General features: G+C 40.4%; 1 protein-coding gene and 1 long non-coding RNA gene across 4 annotated transcripts in view; one reads left to right on the top strand and one right to left on the bottom strand.

Annotated features, from left to right (window-relative positions):
* The window catches only part of LOC103350684 (uncharacterized), a 130,632-nt gene extending 126,668 nt beyond the window's left edge, over nucleotides 1–3,964 (top strand). The window contains exons 4-5 of one of the 2 annotated variants that reach the window (XR_016211898.1): nucleotides 1,815–1,949; nucleotides 2,390–2,498. This is a non-coding gene — a long non-coding RNA (uncharacterized LOC103350684). Of the gene's footprint in view, nucleotides 1–1,814; nucleotides 1,950–2,389; nucleotides 2,499–3,611 lie in introns of those variants that run through there. The other variant, XR_016211899.1, reaches the window with a different exon arrangement.
* The window catches only part of EDNRA (endothelin receptor type A), an 84,228-nt gene that overhangs the window by 12,750 nt on the left and 50,389 nt on the right, over nucleotides 1–21,089 (bottom strand). For both annotated transcript variants that reach the window (XM_008267274.5, NM_001105674.1), the window contains 2 exons: nucleotides 12,095–12,222; nucleotides 1,124–1,322 (listed from right to left, as the gene is read on the bottom strand). In XM_008267274.5, the coding sequence (XP_008265496.1) occupies nucleotides 1,124–1,322; nucleotides 12,095–12,222 (327 nt within the window). The remainder of the gene's footprint in view (nucleotides 1–1,123; nucleotides 1,323–12,094; nucleotides 12,223–21,089) is intronic.

The raw sequence follows: 21,089 nt of genomic DNA on the forward strand, positions 1-21,089 counted from the left end.
AAATAGTTTGGCAATTTTATTGTATTTATATACTGTATGTATTGTATTTATATTATTTGTTTACTGGACATAGAATCCATGCTAATATGTTAGTACTACACCCTACTTTTTTTAGTAAACACAAAGTTAAAAAAATATAAGTGAGCAATGTGCAATTTCCCCAAGTAACACAAAGTAGGCACCCATGTATCTCTCAGATGGAAATTATATTCCATATTCTAGAATAAGAAAAGCTGTAGTATAAAAGCAAACAGTATTATCTACATATGAGAGTACTTCAGAAGGTTATGAAAAGTAGAATTAAGAGATATGTTTATGTTGGTACAACAAGTTTTAATCCATGCACATGCAGGGTCTCTAAAAAGTTCATGGAAAATGTATATTATGAAAAAATGATCTTGGATTTTAAAACTTGTTTGAACCAAAATAAATTTACCTTTTAAAGTAAAATTTACTTATTTATTTGAAAGAGAGAGAGAGAGAGAGAGAGAGAGAGAGAGATCTTCCATCCACTGGTTCACTCCCCAGAAGGCAGCAATGGCCAGGGCTGGGCCAAGCCAGAGCGAGGAGCTTCATCTGGATCTCCCACGTGGGTGGCAGGGGCCCAAACACTGGGCCATCTTCTTCTGCTTTTCCCAGGAGCATTAGCAGGGAGCTGGATTGGAAACGCAGCAGTCAGGACATGAACCGGCGCCCATAAGGGATGCTGGCATCGCGGGCAGCAGCTTTACCCTCTGTGCCACAACATTAGCCCCTAAATTTATCTTTTAATTCCATTTTTCCACAGACTTTTTGAAGTCCTCTTGAACATCCAGTCCCTCTTTCTTAGTAAGTTGCAGAATTCTTATCTTGGTGCAGCACAATAATTGTGTCTACTGCTGCACAATGTAAGAATGGTAAGCACCACAGTGCCTTCAGGAAGATAAACACTGATTTAACATCTGTGTTGCACGCAGCTGAAGTGTGTTTGACTAAACTGACAGAGTAATCCGTATCTGGCCTTGAGAAGATGCAACATGTCTTATGATGATTAAGTATAAAGACTCCCATCCCTTAATTAATTCTAAGCGTCAGTCACTTTCTATCTTGAGTGGATTTAACACATTTTACAAACTATTCGTACCTCCATGAATTTTGAGGTGGCATTGAGCATACAGGTTTTGTGCTGTTCACCCCTGTACTCAAAGGGCACCATGACAAAGCCGATGGCTTCAGGGATGGCCAGGATAAAGGAAAGGATCCAGATGGAGACGATTTCAATGGCTGTAATCAAGGGAATCCCAATTCCTTGGACACGACTCCAGGAGGCAACCGCTCTGTACCTGGAAGGAAAAAAGAAAAAAATGGGGTGATGAAATCAAGTTGTGAAGAAATTTTAGAGCTATTTCCATTATAACAACAACTAAAAAAATGCTGGAAAATTCTTCCCCTTGGCCAGTGAGCTGCCATTGGTTTTGTAGGAATTTTTTTGTGTCTTGGTGTGAAAAACAAGCGGGGTCTTTAGGAGCTCCTTCCATTTGGAAAGCAGCTGTCTGGCAGGCCTGAGTGTGAGACCTTTATTTGTGGTCTAGCAGGATCTCTAGAGAATTATGAGCATGGCAGCAATGAATAGGTATGTCTCTGTTTGTAAGCTGGGAGAAAACTCAATGATGGGAGGGAGGGGTCGTGAGAGCTGCTGGTACTTGTTCCAGGAATATCTCTTTCTTCTTAATATATTTATAAAGGAACACATGAAATACCATGAAGCAGGGCCACCTATCCTTAGGGAGTAGTGACCACAGATACTCTATTGTTTTCTCTGTTCTTCTTGTTAGGAAAAGAGTTGCAGATTGGAGCCTCTTCACACGGGGCACCACAAATGTTAGAAAAGCACAGCACAGAATTGAGAGGAGACGGTATGCGAGTCTACAGCCAGACTGAATTTATTCAGAGAAAATCAATCTGTAAAGGTGGGTGACCAACTGCCAACGTGCACATGGATGGAGCACGCGGCAGAAGGCTCTGACCCCAGGAGGCCAAGTCTCTATATTTTAGGAGGGCTAGGGGTGGGGGTAACAGGTGGAGGTGAATTCCTGGAACAGGTCTTTCAGGTGGCCATGCAGGGCCTTGGGAACCTGGGAAAGAATCAGGGGGTGGGGTATGAATCTTAATAGGGTGTAAGACCCAGATGAGATTCAAGGGCAAGGAATACATTCCAAAGTTTATCTTTTTGGGCAATGAGCAAGAATGGCGAGGCTTGTGTCTTTGTTCCATCACTTCTATCCTCAAAATATGATCGTGTGGGGTGGGTACGTGGCCTCATGGCTAAGATGCCCGTGTCCCACATTGGAGTGCCTGGGTGGTTGGATTCCTGGTGCTGGCTCCTGACTTCAACTTCTTGCTAACGCAGACCTTGGGAAACGGAGGTGATGGCTCCAGTGATTGAGTTTCTGTACCCCAGGGGGAGATCAGGCTCCAGGATCCAGGCGTCAGGGATGAGGTAGGGGGCATTTTGGGCATTTGAGGAGTGAACCAGTGTATGGGAGCTCTCTGTGTCTCTGTCTCTCACAGAAATAAAGAAATCAGATCAAAGTGGGCTAGTTTCAAGATGGCAGTTTTGGTAAATATTTCTGGTAAATGTCAACAAATGACTGTATCTCTTAAATTTTGGTCCTGTGCTAGAGTATATAAAACTGACTTAAAGACACCTTGGTTCCTAATCTTTAGGGCTGACAATTTAAGAGGAAAGAATGGTTCCTACAGAGTATGGGATATCAGTGTAACTGAACAAATATGTCAATCAAGAAACTATCTGGCATTAAGAATTTATGCTTACCTTATTGCTTAATATTTTTATGATAATAATCACACATAAATGTTAGGTGTAAAGGAGGTTTGGTTTAGAAACTCTATGCTCTCTGACCTCATGTGATGGTCTGATGCTAACTAGTTTCAGACGTATTATTAAGAAAAGACCTGTAACATGGCATGGTATTTTTGTGGCTTCATTCTTGAAATTTTTGTTGCTGTTGTAATGGAAAGGAAACATTTTCTTTTCTTAGCTTTCATTAGAAAGTGCCAGAAGGAGGCTGTAAAACAGATCAAGGCATTGGAGACAGGTGCACATGGGTACCCAGGTCATGTAACTTAATGTAGAGGATTAATCAACAAAGCCATGACAACATACAAGCTACCTAGAATCTCTAGGGTGAGCCTGCATTACCAATATTGAGAGCACTGTCAGCATGTCTATGCAGTACATCTGTGCAAACACCACTCCTAGGAATTATGCTAATTCTCCACTGGAATTGCCTGTTGTTTAGAAACTATAGCTTTGGATATGTAACACAGATGCCTCATGGCCTATAAACAGCTCAATCTGCTAGAGAAATTTTTTGTAAAAGATTTTTTGGACCAGTAAGATTGATGTACAATAAAAATTTCTAGGAAAAGTCATGGTAAGTTCAGAATGGAATAAAATACGGCTATGCAAACAGAACAAGAAAATCCTTTTACGATGTAGCCAAGATTGCATTTGAAAATTTATGATTATTTCCAGTGGGATCAAGATTGCTGTTTATTTTGCTTTCCATTTCTGTTTATGTTTCTTTGTTGCCTTATTGGACTAGCAGCCTCATGTCCAGTAAAAGCCAAAAGGAATGGAGACGGGACGTCTATATGCCAGAGCTTTCAAGTGAGTTACAACAATTTCTTCTCGTGAACTGTTAAGTGATTTAAATAAAACACCTTATCTCATCATAGAGTGAGAAAGTCAGACTTCCTAACCTGGTGTTTTAAGTAATACAATCTGGTCAACATATTCTTATGATGAGTAGACAAGGAAGCTTCAAAAAGTTCATAGGAAATAGAATTACAAGATACATTTCTTTTGGTGCAAGAATTTTGGAAATCCATGCATGATTTGTTTTATAACATACATCTTCAAGAATTTTTTGAAGACTCTTCATATCCACTGACCCAACTTCATTTTATGTGTCATGACTTCTCAGAATATTACACATCCATAATCCAATGTAAACTAACCATTTCTAATAAGTAGACTGATTTTGTGTCTAGTTTAGCAAATTATTCACTCATGTCCTTCATGAACTCACTTCATGGAGAATTAGGGTATTTTTCTTTTGGTGGCCACACTGATCCATGATCATATCTTCAGGAGAGAGGGAGACAACAAAAATAAGATCAATTCGAATCAATAATTTGTGATAGTGGTGGTGGGGAAAGGTGTGAAAAATATGAACTTCTGACATGAGACACACATGCACAGACATGCCCTTCTTACAGGTGTGATGATGATCATTTTTAAAAGATTTATTTACTTATTATATGAAAGGCAGAGTTACAGAGAGGCAGAGAAAGAGAGAGAGGTCTTCCATCCACTGGTTCACTCCCCAAATGGCTGCAATGGCTGGAGCTGGGCCGATCTGAAGCCAGGAGCTTCTTCTAGGTCTCCCATGTGGGTGCAGGGGCCCAAGGACTTGGGCCACCTTCTGCTGGTTTCCCAGGCCATAGCAGAGAGCTGGAAATGATCCTCTCTTGGTTTATTTTCCTCCTCAACACTTGCTACTATGTGACTTATGAAATGTGTTCTTTCTTTATGTTGTTTATTATCTATGTCCACCCCTCCCTTTGGAACATAACTTCCCCAGGGCAGCCATTTCATAGGGTGGCCACCGGACCCAGAACACAAGGTGCTGAAGAAATGGCATCATCGCCGCTGTGGTGGTGGTCCGTTTTCGTACCGTGCATTTGTCTTACCTTATTAGCCAAAGCCAAGAGCACATTATGGTCTGATTTTCCTCTAATTTTTGAGCTAGCCCTGAATTAGGCAGTGGATGAAAAGTTACTACTTTTAGAAAGTCGGAATCAAATACTTTAAAAACAAGGAGAGACCTTTGGGGTGAATGTCCTCCCTGTGGTGTTCTGGTTGGGAACCCGAAGGCTGGCGAGCTGCCATGGCCTCTGCCTGGTCTCCTGTGTATGTGGAGGGGTGGGGCCGGGGCTTTGGTGTGCCAACTCACAGTGGAGTCTTTTCCCATTACGTCACCTTGTATCCTGTCATGTGATATGCCAAAATAAAAGTATAAATTTGTTTTATTTAATGTAAAGATGTTTGTTACTCTCTCTATAAATAGATGTTCACATGTTTTCAAGACTAGAGGCATTCAATGCCTCTGTTGATTCTTTAAGGCATGGTCTGGGAGAGTCATTACATGAAAACATTTTAGGACTGAGAGAACTTTGAAATATTATAAAATAAAACAAGTTGAAATATATCACTTCAACATAATCTATTTTATTTCTTCTTATTCTTTGCCCATTTCTATTCTCATAGGCATGGGTTGGATATAGACTATAATAACATCGGTTATGAATTTTATTTTTAGCTTTATTTACATGAAAAAATACTCTCCCATGTTTCTACATAGGCATGCACTTAACCAATTTAAAACAGTAGAATAGACACTGATATAATTTACTTAAATATTTCTCCTATGTTCACATCACTTCTAGCGCTGTAATATACCTATAATTATGTTTTTATTTAAGATTTTTCTTTTTGAATGGCATTCCTGGATTAATTATCTTGAGTGGGATTCCTGGATCAAGGGAATTAAAAGGAAGCTCAGGTATTTTTATAAAAAACTTCTGGGGGGTGGGTTGGTGGTTAAGCTGCTGCTTGGGGCACCTGTGTACCATCTCAGAGTGTTGAACTGTGGCCAGGCTATGCTGCTTCTGATCCAGCTCCCTGCTAACGTGCCTTGGAAACAGCAGATGATGGATGGCTCAAGTGCTTGAGTCCCTGCCACTCATTTGGGAAGCCTACATGGAGTTCCTGACTCCGGGCTTCAGCCTGCCCAGTCATGGCTGTTGTGGCCATTTAGGAACTAAACCAGTAGACAGAAAATAGATTGCTCTCTCTCTGTGTCTGTCTGTCTGTCTCTCTCCTGACTCTTCCTTCTCTCCCCCTCTCCCCCATCACTCTGCCTTTCAAATAAATAAGTAAACAAATTAAAAAAAAAACAAAAAAACATTTCTGGTGTGGGCACAGCTTGGGAAGCCTGCCTGTACCCCAGGTGTGAGTGCCTGGGATCAAGTCCCTGCTTGGGAAGCCTACACCCCATGTCTGAATATGAGGGTTCAAGTCCCAGCTCACCTTTGCATTCTGCTAATGTGTACCCTGGGCAGTAGCAAACGATGGCTCTAGTAGTTGGGTCCCTGTCACCCACATGAGAGACCTGGATTGAAGTCCTGGTTTTGATCTAGCTCTATGCTGGCTGTTGTAGGCATTTAGGGAGTGAACCAATAGATGGAAGATCTCTGTCTTTGTTTGTCTCTCTGCCTCTCAAAAAAATTAAAATTGTAATAAAAAATTTCTGTCTAGTGACTGTCAATGAATGTCTGCATGTGTTACAATTTATTTTTTATTTAATTTCATCACTCCTATAAAGTGGCACTTCTATCTTTATCTATGCACACCTTTAATTAATGACAAAATTGACCATTTATAATGATCAAGATTTATATCTCTTAGGTGATAGATAAACTAATTGCCATAAAGAACTTGGGTGGGGGGCAACACTTTTGCGTAGCAGGTAAAGATACTGCTTGCAGTGCCGGCATCCCGCATGGGCACCGGTTCAAGTCCTGGCTGCTCCACTTCTGATCCAGCTCTCTGTTATGGCCTGGGAAAGCAGTAGAAGATAGCCCAAGTGCTTGGGCTCCTGCACCCTTGTAGGAGACCCAGAAGAAGCTCCTGGCTCCTGGCTTTGAATCTGCACAGCTCTGGCCATTGAGGCCATCTGGGGAGTGAACCAGCATATGGAAGATATATTCTCTCTCTCTCTCTCACTCTCTCTCTCTCTCTGCCCCTGCATCTCTGTAACTCTGCGTTTCAAACAAATAGATAAATTAAAAAAAAAAGCTTTGGAGGTAAAATGTAGCAAGGAAGACTTTCAAAGAGAAAGCAAGTGCGATGGATTAAAAGAATATTCTTAGAATTCTATCTATGAAACATTGAATCTGTTCTCTTTATATTAATATTATATTAACATAAAAATAAAGTATCATAAAAAAAACCCTGCAAATTCTTTAACACTTCTTCCACTGAGCTCTTCTACTGGGCTGGCCTGTGACAACTCCAACAAAGGGAGTGTAGCTAGAATGATGCTTCCCCAGTGCCAGGCCTGACCTCTGAAAGGAGGGGCAGGTTCTACACTGGAGCCTGTGACTGCTGGAGCAAAAGGCTCCGAGTCTGCATGGAGAGGGAGCTGAGCTCTGCCAGGCTCGGACCTCCAGCTGATCCTGCCAAGGTACCAGCCCTGTGAGTCTCTCACCATGAGACAAGCTCAGACACTGCTGAAATCCACCACGTGGCCCCAATGAAGGTGACAAGGGGCAGAAGAATTGCCCAAATTCCCGACTTACAACACAGAGAGACAGGATGAAGGGTAGTAGTTATAGATAGGCTAAGTTTTGGGGTAGTTTGTTATCAAACAGAAGGGAGGTAGCAAAACTAACCAGCTGCCTGATCTTGACAATGGGGTAAGATAACAGAATGAGTAACTACGTGCAAGAGGGAGCGGACCCAGAGCCAGATGGGACTCTTGCCAGCCACTGGATTCTGTCTGTCCTGCCTCCGGCTGCTTTCTTCTGGCTGAGCCACGCGGGTTCTTCACTGCTGTGATCCAGCTCAAGAAACTCAGAACACCCGGAGAATGAGGGCAAAGCACGTCCAAGTCTAAATAAAAGTGAGGATTTTTCTGAAAAGCTCCTTCATGCTTCTTGAATTAGGATAAACCTTCGAGACTATCAGAGAGACCACAGAGCAAGGATCTGAAACGACGGGTTGAAGAACACCCACCAGCTTTTGAGTTTAAGGCACCTAAAACGAAGCTGCTTCAGGAATGGATCTTTGCAATGTTTCCAGGTTTCTAATTGCACATCATTCTGGAGTAGCTGTTGCAAAGAGTTTTCTCTTTTTACAGCCTCCTTCCGCAGGCATCTTTTAACTACAACTTGGATCTGTACCCAGACTTTTTTATGGTCTGACCCTGTCGTCATCATCTTCCTCTTTAAACAGAACTTCACAAAGAACAGTGCTGAATGCCCCTCCCCCACTGTTGCGTTCCCCTGCCCACCAAAATCAAAGTCACCCATGAAATTTGTTTCCTATGGCATGCAGGAATACCTATTTTAATTATTGGTCATGGGTGGCTGTTCTCATTTTGTTGGGAGAAGTTCATTTTAGAAGAATGCTTGGTGGTATTAAATATTTCACAGATAAAACTGGATGGGGTTAAAATTTGTTCCCAGATTTCTTCCATCTTTTTCTGGAATTCTAGCTTTAAGTAAGTGAAAAAGGATGTAAATCTTAAAAAAGATATATTAAATTTGAGGAGGAAGTAGTAAAAACGTTAAACTGAGACAAGTCCACAGCGGAAATGAACAACGAAAGCTCATCCAGGGTGGTACAAATCGTGCACTTTCTCTTCCTGTCCTGTTTACCTTGTTCCGATTAAAAGCAGATTATGAGAAAGAGAGGACTTTTTCTTTGACTTAATAACATTCTGTAATCATGGAAGGATTAATGAAGTCATAAAGAAATTTTATATAGAAGTTGGATGCATGGATTCTCTCACTATTTTCCTTCAAAAGAATTCTGGAATGAGATCATCATATTAAAAGACACATAAAAATCATAGGAACTTTTCTTCCTGCATCATATTTTGATTTAGCTCATAATATGAAAGCAAGGATTTACACTGCAAATTGTTTTCTGATAGGCTCCAATTTCTCTCTTTCAACTCCTTGTTTCATTTGAAAGAAAAAGCAATACACTTTTTTTTTAAAATAGAATATAAGGGAACCAAATGAAGATTACAGCAAATGGTATCTTATCTCCAGGAATTAAGTGTGAATGATTCATTCTCTAGTGTGAAAGCTTTTGAAATAGAAATTTCAACCAGATCCCCTACAAACAGGCCCCAAAGCTGAGTCAATATCAAATAGAATGCATAAAATAGGATATGGGGACAAAGAATGATGTATTTCTTACCCAGGAAAAACCTCCCGGATTAAGGCTGGTTTTTGTGGGAATAGAATTTTAAAACAGTTCATCTCCTTGGCCTGAAAATCAGACCAAGACTTAATGAAATAGATTCTTGGCATTATTTATTCTTTCTTTTTTTAAGACTGACTCACACTTCATTTGATATACAACTGACGTGATGGAACATCTACTTAACTCTTGCTTTGGGCATGAGACGGGGAGAAGAGGTGGCGGGGATGAGGTGACCCTATACCAGGAAGACAAATCTGTGGCCCACTCTGTCCCTGCCCCCATTCCAGAATAACACTGGTAGGAGGTACACTGCAGATGGCTGCTGCTCAGCAAGATGATCCTCTGACCCCTAAAATTCCCCCATCGGAGAAAGAGGAGGCAGAAAAAAAGTGTGGGGAAGAACCAGCCTGCCCCATAAGCCCATGGTGGGAGTGACAAGTATTTCCTTAGCTTACTGCTTTATTTATTTGTTTTTAAATTTTCTGAATATTTGATCTTAATCTCTTGAAAAGCAATTCAGAATTTTATTGCTACCATTTCTTTTTTAAGTTCAGAAGTTCTTCCTTTTCTAGAGATCAAAAAGATATCGCCTATTTTCTTCTACTACTTTGTAGTTTGAGTTTCTACATTCCTGAGCACAGTGGCTACGAATACAGACTACCTACATTTGATTACTGGCTAAAACATTTAGTAGCCATGTGCATTTCATTAACCTCTTTCAACCGCAGCTTCCCTGTTTGGGAAATGGGGATAATTCCAGTACTTGTCATGGTTAAATATAATAATAATCTCTGTAACGTATTTTTAACAAGGCCTGGTCCTTACTAATACTTAATACATGACAATTATTATAAATATTATTGATAGCACAAGAAAAGACTTTAACATGCTTTTCTGGGGAGTTGCACTGCTTACTAACAAATCTTTGCTTTCCTCATTTTATTCCAAGTGGTATCAGCCCATCTTACAACACCCAGGTGCAAACTCTTGCATCTATTTCTGGATTTCCTTTTGATTTGCCAGCAAATTCATGCATCTGTACCACACTGCTTTAAATACTGTAGCTTCATAACATTTTAGCAATATCACACAGGAAGAATATGTGTGTATAGCTCATTGTTCTTTTTGCTAATTGTCATGATTATTTTCTCATTTCTTTTTCCTGTGGGGTTTTTAGTTATAATTAAACACTTTACTCAGATATTATAATGAGAATACAGGATGACATCTCAAATATACAGCTTAATATTTTAAAATGATACAGGAAAATTTTTTACTTATATTAGTAATATAATCGATACAACTTAGAGCCTTTAATTTTTAGGTACTATATACTTTGGAGGAAAGAAAAAATGATATTGGGATGCTGGGAGTGGGAATGTTAGAGTGTGAATTTATCAGTGAGTGAAATTCAGATCATCAGTGTTTATTCAACTTTTTCGGGAAATGTCCACAAGTACCATAATCTATCGGGTCAAGTGCAAATTATACAGTGACTACCTATGGTACGTTAGTGTCTTTATGTAGAGCTCTTAGTATGTAGTATGATGTAGAAGTAATCCATGTAGACACCAGACTCTATCACTGAGAATCCTATTAATAACTGATGAAATCATTTTTGATCTTTGTGTTTAATCATTGTAGTGGGACATTTTTGTCAACAGTATTATTGCATTTTAAGCTACTATTGGAATTTTTGTTTTTAATTTCAGTAATAAATTCATTTTTTAGTAACAATACTAAATAGTTTATTTTGTATTTCAGTTATAGTCATCAAGTTATAACAAAATATCCATTATATTTTAACTAATGACATGAGTACTTTTAACAATAATAATTATAAGATTAATTATGAATGACAACAGAACATCTGTAAGCATTTACACAGTCTTCAAGAACGTGGCCTTTCATGTCTGTGATGATGGGACCTGCATTCTGAGATAAGGTGATTGTTAGGGTAGATGCTTGAAAAAATTGAAAGCTCTTTTAACTGTAAAGTAAACTGACTCAATAGGACATTATGCAACACTTGCACAACACTATATTAAATATAAAAGAATCACAGCATGTACTGTAAAGCTCTATTCATTCTTTATGGTTCCTGCTAAGAAATCCAGGAGGTTTTCTTAGCAAACAGCCATGTGTGAGGGTTCTGAAAAGATGTAGGAGCTACATGATGGATTTCCCAAGATGAAATAAAGGAATGTTCCTGTTGTTGTCCTCTTTTTAAAAATTATGAAATATTTTAGGCATTTAAAACAGCATGGAGAACATAACAATATTGTGTGTTCAACACTTAGCTCAAGTAGCCAAGCATCACAAATTTAACTAAACAGTGTCTTCATTTTTCTAGTGCTACATTTACACATTTTTTTTTTTTTGACAGGCAGAGTTAGACAGTGAGAGAGAGAGAGACAGAGAGAAAGGTCTTCTTTTTCCATTAGTTCACCCCCCAAATGGCCGGTATGGCTGGCGCGCTGTGCCGATTGAAGGCAGGAGCCAGGTGCTTCCTCCTGGTCTCCCATGCGAGTGCAGGGCCCAAGCACTTGGGCCATCCTCCACTGTCCTCCTGGGCCACAGCAGAGAGCTGGACTGGAAGAGGAGAAACGGGGACAGAACTGGCACCCCAACTGGGACTAGATCCTGGGGTGCCGGCACCACAGGTGGAGAATTAGCCTAGTGAGCCCCGGTGCCGGCCACATTTACACATCGGAATACAGGCTTTCCATGCCCTTCGACTTCCTTTTCACAAAGTTCATTCCTTACTGTACTATGTTCAGCTTTCCTTTGTCACTGTAAGGATGCTAAGCAGATATTATTGGCAAAATTGCTCAGGTTCATCTTGCCTGAGCCAAAGACAGCTAACAACCAGCAAATGCATTAAGCAACTCTAAACAGCAGAGGCAAGATTGTTGATGTTTTCAGTCACTGGACACTAATTAACCACACCAAGACACTTCACTCCTCTAATGTCTGAGGACAATGCTTTTCTAAACCCAACAAAAGAGCAAAGGAAAAGAACCATGTTACCTGTCCACACTAAGAGCGCAGAGATTGAGCACGGTGATCCCCACTGAGGACTTTTGCAAAAATGGGAACAGCTTGCAGAGAAATACGCCAAAGTCATTGTGGTCAAAAGGCCAGCGCCCAGCCAGCAGCTGAAAAAAGAAAGACATAGTGGTAAGAGATGGCAAAGCTATGGAATGCATGGGCACTTACAGTTCCATATTCCATGTCCTTTCAAGTTAGCAAAGTAGCATAATGGTAGAGTACTATTACCCTTTCTCCCCCTTTTTTGGTTGTTACTTTATTTTACTAAAAGTTTTTGTTTTTAACTGACACACAAAAATTGTGCATATATTTGGGGTACCATGTGATGTTTTATACTGTATACATTGTGTAATATACAACCAGGATAAAATATCTATCTCCTCAAACACTTACTATTTCTTTGTGGTAAAAATATTCAAAATGTTTTCTTTTGGGGGCTGGTGTTTTGATATAGAGGGTAAAATTCAAGTCCCAATCTAGCTCCCTGCTAATGCACCTGGGAAAGCAGCAGAGGGCAACCCAAGTACTTGAGCACCTGCACTCACGTGGGAGACCCAGAAGCTGCTCCTGGCTCCCGTCTGGCCCAGCTCTGTCCATTGCAGCCATTTGGGGAGTGAACCAGCAGATGGAAGGTGTCTGTCTGCCTGTCTGTCTCTGTCTCTCTGTACCTCTGCCTTGCAAATAAATAAATCTTTAAAAAGTCGTTACTTTTAGTTTTTTGTTGTCTAGAGAAGTATTAGATAGTATCACTACTATAGTCACCCTACTGTGCAATAGAACAGCAGAACTTCTTTCTCTTATCTAACTATAATTTAGAACCTGTTAATCAAACTTTTCCCACAATCCCCTCTCCTCTGCTCTCCCTAGCCTCTAGTAACCATCATGCTATGAGATCAACTTTGTTTAGACTCCATATATGAATAATTTATTTCACTTTTTAATGAAATATGAAATATCTGGTGAAATAGTTAAGTGATTTTTGGTCTGGAAAGAGTAATGAATATGTTGTCATTTATTATAAATATATAAATTATAAATTACAAATTGCCATTATAAATATAAATTTATTACAAATTGTTACATAATTATATATTATAATTATAATAATTTAAGTAATTAATAGTCAATGTATATGCCAAAAATCATATGCTAAATGTAAATTATATTAAGAGTATATAAAACAGAAGAGATAAACATTACTCTCATTTGAAGTAGTCCTATTGCCTACTTTTCAAAGAGTAACACAAGTTTCGGGTATGGGCGATACTTAATGGAGAAGCAGGCAGTGGTCTCTCATCGATCCTTACTAACCTGTGAGTAATGCAAGCGATCCTACCTAGTGGCACTGGAGGACTGCATTGTCTCAAGACAAGCAGCCAAAACTATGAATGAAGCTAAAGGGGGATGCTGGAAACATGAAACGGTGTAGGCTGTGCTGATTTTGCCAGCTGGTTAACACCTAACACCACTCTCAACGTCACCTTTTGCTTTGTGCTTGGGGGGTTGACTCTGTTTCACTGGATGTGAACCAAGTGGCTTTTCTCTATTTAGGCTCAAATCTCTTCTTCTCATACCAAAAACTATGGTTACTGTGATCTATTTGGGAAGTCTGTTCTTCATGCTGACAATTTAAAATCTTTGCCCCAAGGCCAGGGTGCTGCCCTCTAGTGGCCGTAGTAAGCAGTAGGCACACAGTGGCTATGAATCGGTCCCTGGGAGTGGGTGCTATTTATTTATCTAACTGGGCATTATACTAAAAGCATGAAATCAAGTAACAGCTCAGTTACCTAAAGGTGGAAGGAAGGCCCTGCTGGATATGGCATACCATATGGTATTGATTCCCTTTCTAATTCTTGCTTAGTGACTCAGAATTTAGACTGGGTTCATTCAACAGGAAACAGTATCCTACTAATTGGACAAGAACACCTTTCTTTCATCTCCTGCAAAGTACCCGTTGGCACAGTAACTGTAAGTTGAGTTTTGTATTTTTTTCTATCATTTCCAAAAGATCATGTAAGGTTTAATTTCAGGATCAGCGTGGTCATTTACATGAGCCCATAGAAAGACATTGGGAAACCAGCACTCCATAGATACCAAATCAGAATCTTGTAAATTTTGAGAATTAGTAACATAGGCTCTTTATAATTCTATAGTTAAGGCTAAGATCCTGCATGACTTAATTTCAGAACTTTTCCCTTTATAGTTTTCAAATCCTTCCAAGTGGTTTTCTAAAAGCACCTTTGTCTCCATCCATTCTTGCTTCTAGTCTCTTCTTCACCTCACTATAACCAGCCTTGTTTGGTGTCTTCTCAGAATTTCCCCATAAACTTTGTCCAAGGAAATCAAAAGGCTGTTTATAGAAAGGCTGTCCTAAACTCTCACAGTTTTCATCAAGTTCACAAACAATTATACCATTGCTGCCTGCTGGTTACTGATGCCTGGCACAAGTAAAGACGTAAAACACTATTCTGGGGTTGAATCACTCCTATAAAAATAAGAAAACTTGAAAATGACTTTTTATAGGGTATGAGTTTCATATTTTGAGCCAGAATTGCAATGTTCCATAAAGACCACAGCGATGTAATTAAAATGTGTAGGAATTGCTATTGAATATGCTTTAGAATAGTTGAACTGTTTCTGTTGACTCATTTCTGGAGCCTAAGAGAATTCTAGGGGCCTGTGTTGTGGCATAGCTGGGGATGGCGCTGCCTGAGATGCTGGCATTGCATATGGGTGCTGGTTCATGTCCTGGCTGCTCCACTTCTCATCCAGCTCCTTGCTAATGCACCTGGGAAAGCAGCAGAAGATGGCTCAAGTGCTTGGGCCCCTGACACCAACATGGGAGACCCATCAACTCCTGGCCTGGGCTTTTTCCAGCCCTAGCTGTTGTCACTTGGGGAGTGAACCAGCGGATTGAAGATCTCTGTCTCTCTCTCTCTCTCTCTGTAACTTTGGCTTTCAAATAAATAAATAGATATTTTAAAAAAAGAAGATTCTGAAACTCATATGGGTGGATTTTCCAATTCACACAACCAACAAGGAGAGAAAAGGATGCATCTTGTCTAGTGAGGGAGGCTCTGAAATCTGTGATGGTCTAAGTGACAACTTCTGAGAGAAGGATGCAGGGAAACCATGACCAAACATGCAATGCTTCAGATTCTTCCAATCTCAATTAAACTTCACCCTGTTTCTTACTTCCTTAGACTTTTAACTGGAGCTAGGTTAGGAAGGAGCGAGAAGAAAGAAATCAATGGGATTTCCTTTGACACAAACAAGTGTGGTGGTGGTGCTGGTAATTTTATTTTCCCCAGGAATGATCATTGGTTTTTCATAGAATTATAGACAAAAGGAAATACATTACTGGAGGGCATTTTTGCATGTACTCACAGTGTAAACTCCCTAACCCATATCCAGGTCCTTCTGAAAGGCTATCTGGATAGTAACTGTTCCAGTGCTGTCAGGAGGAAATTAGACCCATGCCTGGAAGCACCCTTCCCCCTCTGCTTCTTTGGTTAGATGTGGCTTCCCCAAAGAGACCTTCACTAACTACTCAGATGCAGGTATGAACTACCCCATGTCGAAGTGCCTCATTTGAGTCCAGGCTACTCTGCTCCCAATCCAGCTTCCTGCTGATGGTGGTCCTGGGAGGCTTAAGTATTCAGGCCCCTGCCACCCACACGGGAGACCAGGATTCAGTTCTGGGTTCCTGGCTTTGGCCTGCCCCAACCCTGCCTATTGTGAACCAGTAGATGGAAATGCTCTGTCTGCCTTTAAAGAAAAGGTAAACAAGTTGAAAAAATAAAGGGGCAACAACCCATGAGAGTTTCTCAGGCATGGAAAGCCAAGACACAGTGGCAAAAATGACCTAAATGAAAGATCTCTGTGACTGAGATCCCAGTGGAAAGAAGGGGCCATCAAAGAAGGAGGTACCTTTCTGTGAAGGGAGGAGAGAACTTCCACTTTGACTATGGCCTTGTCTAAATATGATTGGAGTTGGTGAACTCAAGAGGCTTCCATAGCCTTGGCAGCTCATGACAAGAGCCTCAGGTGATCACTGACGTCATAAATAAGAGTGTCAATTGTTAAATCAACAACGGGAGTCACTGTACACTTGCTCCCCATGTTGGATCTCTGTCCTTAATGTGTTGTATTATGAGAATTAATGGTAAAACTCACATTCAGACAGTACTTTATACTTTGTGTTTCTGTGTGGGTGCAAACTGTTGAAATCTTTACTTAGCTATATTAAGTTGATCTTCTGTATATAAAGATAAGTGAAAATGAATCTTGATGAAGAATGGGATGGGAGAGGGAGTGGGAGATAGGATGGTTTGTGGGTGGGAGGGTAGTTATGGGAGGAAAACCACTATAATCCAAAAGTTGTACTTTCAATAATTTATACTTATTAAATAAAAGTTTTCTAGATCATTCTGATTTAGCAATAAAACACATATAAACAAAGGGGAACTCACTGGGGGCAAATAACCTAACTCATCTGATTCCTTCTTTTTCAGAAGAGGCATTTTGGAGCTTCTGAAGATTACTGAGAATAAACTATTTCTGTTCCTTACAATACTTAAAATTGAAAATATGACGTTTAAAATGGGAAAAACTAAGTTGTCTGAAAGCTACTATAACTATTCAAGGCCTCAGAATGTCCTGTCCAGAGGCACCACTGTTAACTAGGAGAGTTTTCTTCCAGAAACTGCCCTATGTTTATAAACCATATGCTTTTTTAGAAAACAACTTGGAAAATAAGAAAATAATATTTTTAACTGCCTGCTATGATCTCCTTTTTCCTAGGGTAATTTTCTGGGAAGCACTATTGCCTAATTAAAAAGCTTTGATTTTTAAAAGGAAGTTGGTGAAGAAATTTAGACTAGGACAGGAGTTAAGTCACTGTTTAGATAATATCTAGACCATGGAAAAGAACTAGTTGGTTTCATTCATGTTAACAAGCTACCATCAATTCCAATTAGTCTGACAGACCAAAAAGTCAAATTGGTTCAAGAGGTTATTCTGGTATGTTTGAACAGTCATAGCTTATTTTTGCTGTAAGAGAGTCTATATTACGTAACCTTCATATGTATCACTTCCAGGAAATTACACAGTACCTATCACTTAGTACGTGTTTTTAAATTTTATTTTTAAGATTTATTTATTTATTTGAAAGAGTTACAGAGAAGCAGTGGTAGAGAGAGAGAGAGAGAGAGAGGGAGAGAGAGATGGGTCTTCCATCCACTGGTTCATTCCCCAAATGGCCACAACAGCCAGGGTTGGGCCAGGCTTAAGCCAGGAGCCAGGAGCTACATCTCAGTCTCCCATGTGGATGCAGGGACGCAGGCACTTAGCTCATTCTCCTCTGCTTCCTTGCACATTAGCTTGGAGCTGGAAAAGAAATTGAACAGCCGAGACTCAAATCGGTGTCCCTGTGGGATGCTGGCCTTATAGGCGGTGGCTTAATTCACTGCATCACAGTGCCAGCCTCAACATGGTAGGTGTTGAATGAAACCAGACTCCAACTCATTATTTCAGGACGAATAGTTTCATATTTTGAAATTAAGCAGTACCAATTTTTCCCTGAAAACACATTCAGATAGTAATTTATTTTCTATTTAAAACTTGTTTATCTGTACCCCAACACAGCATTCCTACTCTTTATGTTGAAAACAGTAGACAGGCCATCTAGTTGCTGAAGGAAGTAGGAACCTGGTTTGAAGCATAAGGGTCACAAACTTTGCACAGAGACATCTTGCACTGGGCTGCAATGATGAGAGCACCCAGCATCATAACCGTGGCAGAGAAGACGCTCAGAGAGGGGGCACATCCACAGTTCCAATGCATATCACGCCCTCCGCTTCCCAAGCAGATCCCAGGGGAACATCCCTGAGGGAGTCTCGAGACCGTGGAGGGCAATCTGCTGAGCATGGATTGTACTGAGGGGCGCGTGCCTTTGTTCTAGTGGAGGGAATTTTTCTACAGTTGGAATATGAGAGTACTTGTAAAGGTTTGTGAAAAATGAAAATAAAAATAAGTTTATTTTGGTGCAAAAAATGAAATTCATGCACAGTGTTTTTCATGATATGCATTTTTATAAACTTTAAGAAATTGAAATTTAAACATTTTGATATATAGAAACTATATATATGGGGTGCTATGTGATGTTTCATTACATGTATACATTGTATAATATACGATCAAGATAAATATATTTATCCTTCCAAGCATTTAACATTTCTTTATAGTGTAAGCATCTAAAATTATACCTCTTAGTTTTTTTTTTTAATACAGAAATATGGGGCTGGTACTGTGCCATAGTGGGTAAAGGCACTGCCTGCAGTGCCAGCATCTTATATGGGCGCTGGTTTGAGTCCTGGATGTTCCATTTCTGAACCAGCTCTCTGCTATGGCCTGGGAAAGCAGTGGAAGATGGCCCAAGTCCTTGGGCCCCTGCACCTGCATGGAAGATCTGGAAGAAGCTCCTGACTCCTGGCTTTGGATTGGCCCAGCTCCAGCTCTTGTGGCCATTTGGAGAGTGAACCAGCGGATGGAAGACTTCTTTCTCTCTCTGTCTGCCTCTGCCTCTCTGTAACTCTACCTTTCAAATAAATAAATAAATATTTAAAAAATAGAAATATACAGTACATTATCAACAGGGGCAGAAGTTCTGGTGCAACAGGTTAAGCTGCTGCCTGCACCGCTGGCTTAGCATATGGGAGTGCTAGTTTGAGTTCTGGATGCTCCGCTTCCTGTCCAGTTTCCTGCTAACACACATGGGAAGGCAGCAGAAAATAGCCCAAACACTTGGGCCCCTGTCACCCACCTGGGAGGCATGGATAGAGTTCCAGTCTCTTGGCTTCAGTCTGGCCTAGTGCTGGCTATTGTGGCTATTTGGGCACTGAGCCAGTGAATGGAAGACCTCTCTGTCACTCTGCCATTCAAATAAAAAAAAAAAAAAAAAAAAAAAAACTATTTATAGTCATCCTACCAAGCAACAGAAACCCAGAATTCCTTATTCCTAAATGGCTCTAATCTAGTACCCGTCAATTACCCTTTACCCAAGCCTCCTCCTGTGCTCGCTCCCCAGCCTCTGGTCACCACCATTGTATTTTTAACTTCTGTGAGATCGATGTTTTAGGCTCCAAATGTAAGTGCAAGCATGTCTTTCTACACTTGGCTTATTCACTTAACATAATGACCTCCATTCCCATCCATGTGACAGGATTTCATCTTTTTCATGCATAGGTAGTATGCCAGTGTGTATGTTTCACGTTTTCCTTATCCATTCTTCAATGGGTGGAAACATCATTGTTTTCATTTCCTGGCTATCTGAATGGTGCTGCAGTTAACATGGGAGAGCAGATGTTTCTTCCACAGAGGGACCTCATTTCCCTTGGATGTATACCCAGGAAGGGAATAGCTGGGTCATTTGGGTAGTTCTGTTTGTAGGTTTTTGAGGAACTGCCACGTTGTTTTCCACAGTAACTGTACAAATTTACATTCTCACCAACATTGTTCAAGGGTTCCGCTTCTCCATATTCTCACCGACATTGTTATCAGTTGTCTTTTTTGACAATAGCTATTCTGACTGGAGTGATGTGAAATCTCACTGATGAATAGTGATGTTGAGCAGTTTTTCATGTGCCTGTTGGCCATCTGTATGTCTTCCTTTGAGAAATGTCTGCCTAGATCTATTGTCCATTTTTTATTGGATTATTTTTAATATTGAGTTGTTTGAGTTCCTTGTATAGTGTGCGTATTAACCTCTTCATGAACTTTTTGAAGACACCTTGTAAGCATGGATTTCAAGCATTTTTGCAGCAAGAATAAATTTACATTTTAATTCCATTTTCATAAATTTTTAAAAAAGATTTATGTATTTGAAAGGTAGAATTACACAGAGAGAGGAAGAGACAGAGAAAGAGATTTTCCATCTGCGGCTTCACTCCCCCAAATGGCCACAAGGACCAGGGCTGGGCCGGGCCAGGCCAGAGCCAAGAGCCAGGAGCTTCCTCCGGGTCTCCCACATGGGTGGCAGGAGCCCGAGCACTTGGACCATCTTCTGCTGCTTTCCCCAAGCCATTTTCAGGGAGCTGGATTGGATGTGGAGCAGCCAGGACTCGAACTGGAGTCCACATGGGATGCCAACATCCCAGGTGGCAGCTTTACTCACTACACTACAGCACTGGCCCCACCCCCTCCATAAATTTTGAAGTCCACCTGTATGAGTCAAGTCCCTGATGACAACCTGAAAACTAAAGCACTTCTAAAATGGTGTAAATTAATGTAGAAATTCTGTATTCATGATAGTGACTTGAATTGTGTCAAGATCAACATCATAAAACTAAGAGGCTGTATTTTAAAAACCTTTAAATCCAGATTTGGAGACTTGTGCTATGTGATACACTGATAAGCTCTCTATTTCTAGAATGGCTAGATCCCGAAGCAGGATCTACCTTGATCACTATATTTAGCACGAACAATATCTCACTTGGTTAGAGCCTTTTAGATATGTGCAATGTACCTGTCTATGTCGGTATTCTCAAACATAACTGACACCTAGAAAGCAGATACAAATGTATAGAGCTAAATAATTGCTGTGCATTTATGCTCTAAACCTTGAGTACTTTAATCAGAGGCTAACTGCCCGAGTCTTCACCTTGGGTTGATTTATTCTTACTTTAAACCCAGTGCTATAAAGCTGAGCTTTTATTCCTTAACCCATCATACACCCAAACCTGCTGATTAATAGGCATCTCCAGAGTAATAGTTTTCAGTTTTTTTTAAAGATTTATTTATTGCTAGCAAAGTAACAGAGAGGGAGGAAACACAGGAAGGGAGGGTATGTGTGTGTGAGAAAGAGACAGAGAGATATTGCAACTGCTGGTTCACTCCCCAAATGGCCACAACAGACAGGGCTGTGTCAAGCTGAAGCTAAGAACCAAGAACTCTATCAGAGCCTCCCACATGGGTA

Source organism: Oryctolagus cuniculus, chromosome 8 (assembly GCF_051225735.1).
Source record: "Oryctolagus cuniculus isolate XC-2025 breed Fujian yellow rabbit chromosome 8, ASM5122573v1, whole genome shotgun sequence".
Lineage (NCBI taxonomy): Eukaryota > Metazoa > Chordata > Mammalia > Lagomorpha > Leporidae > Oryctolagus > Oryctolagus cuniculus.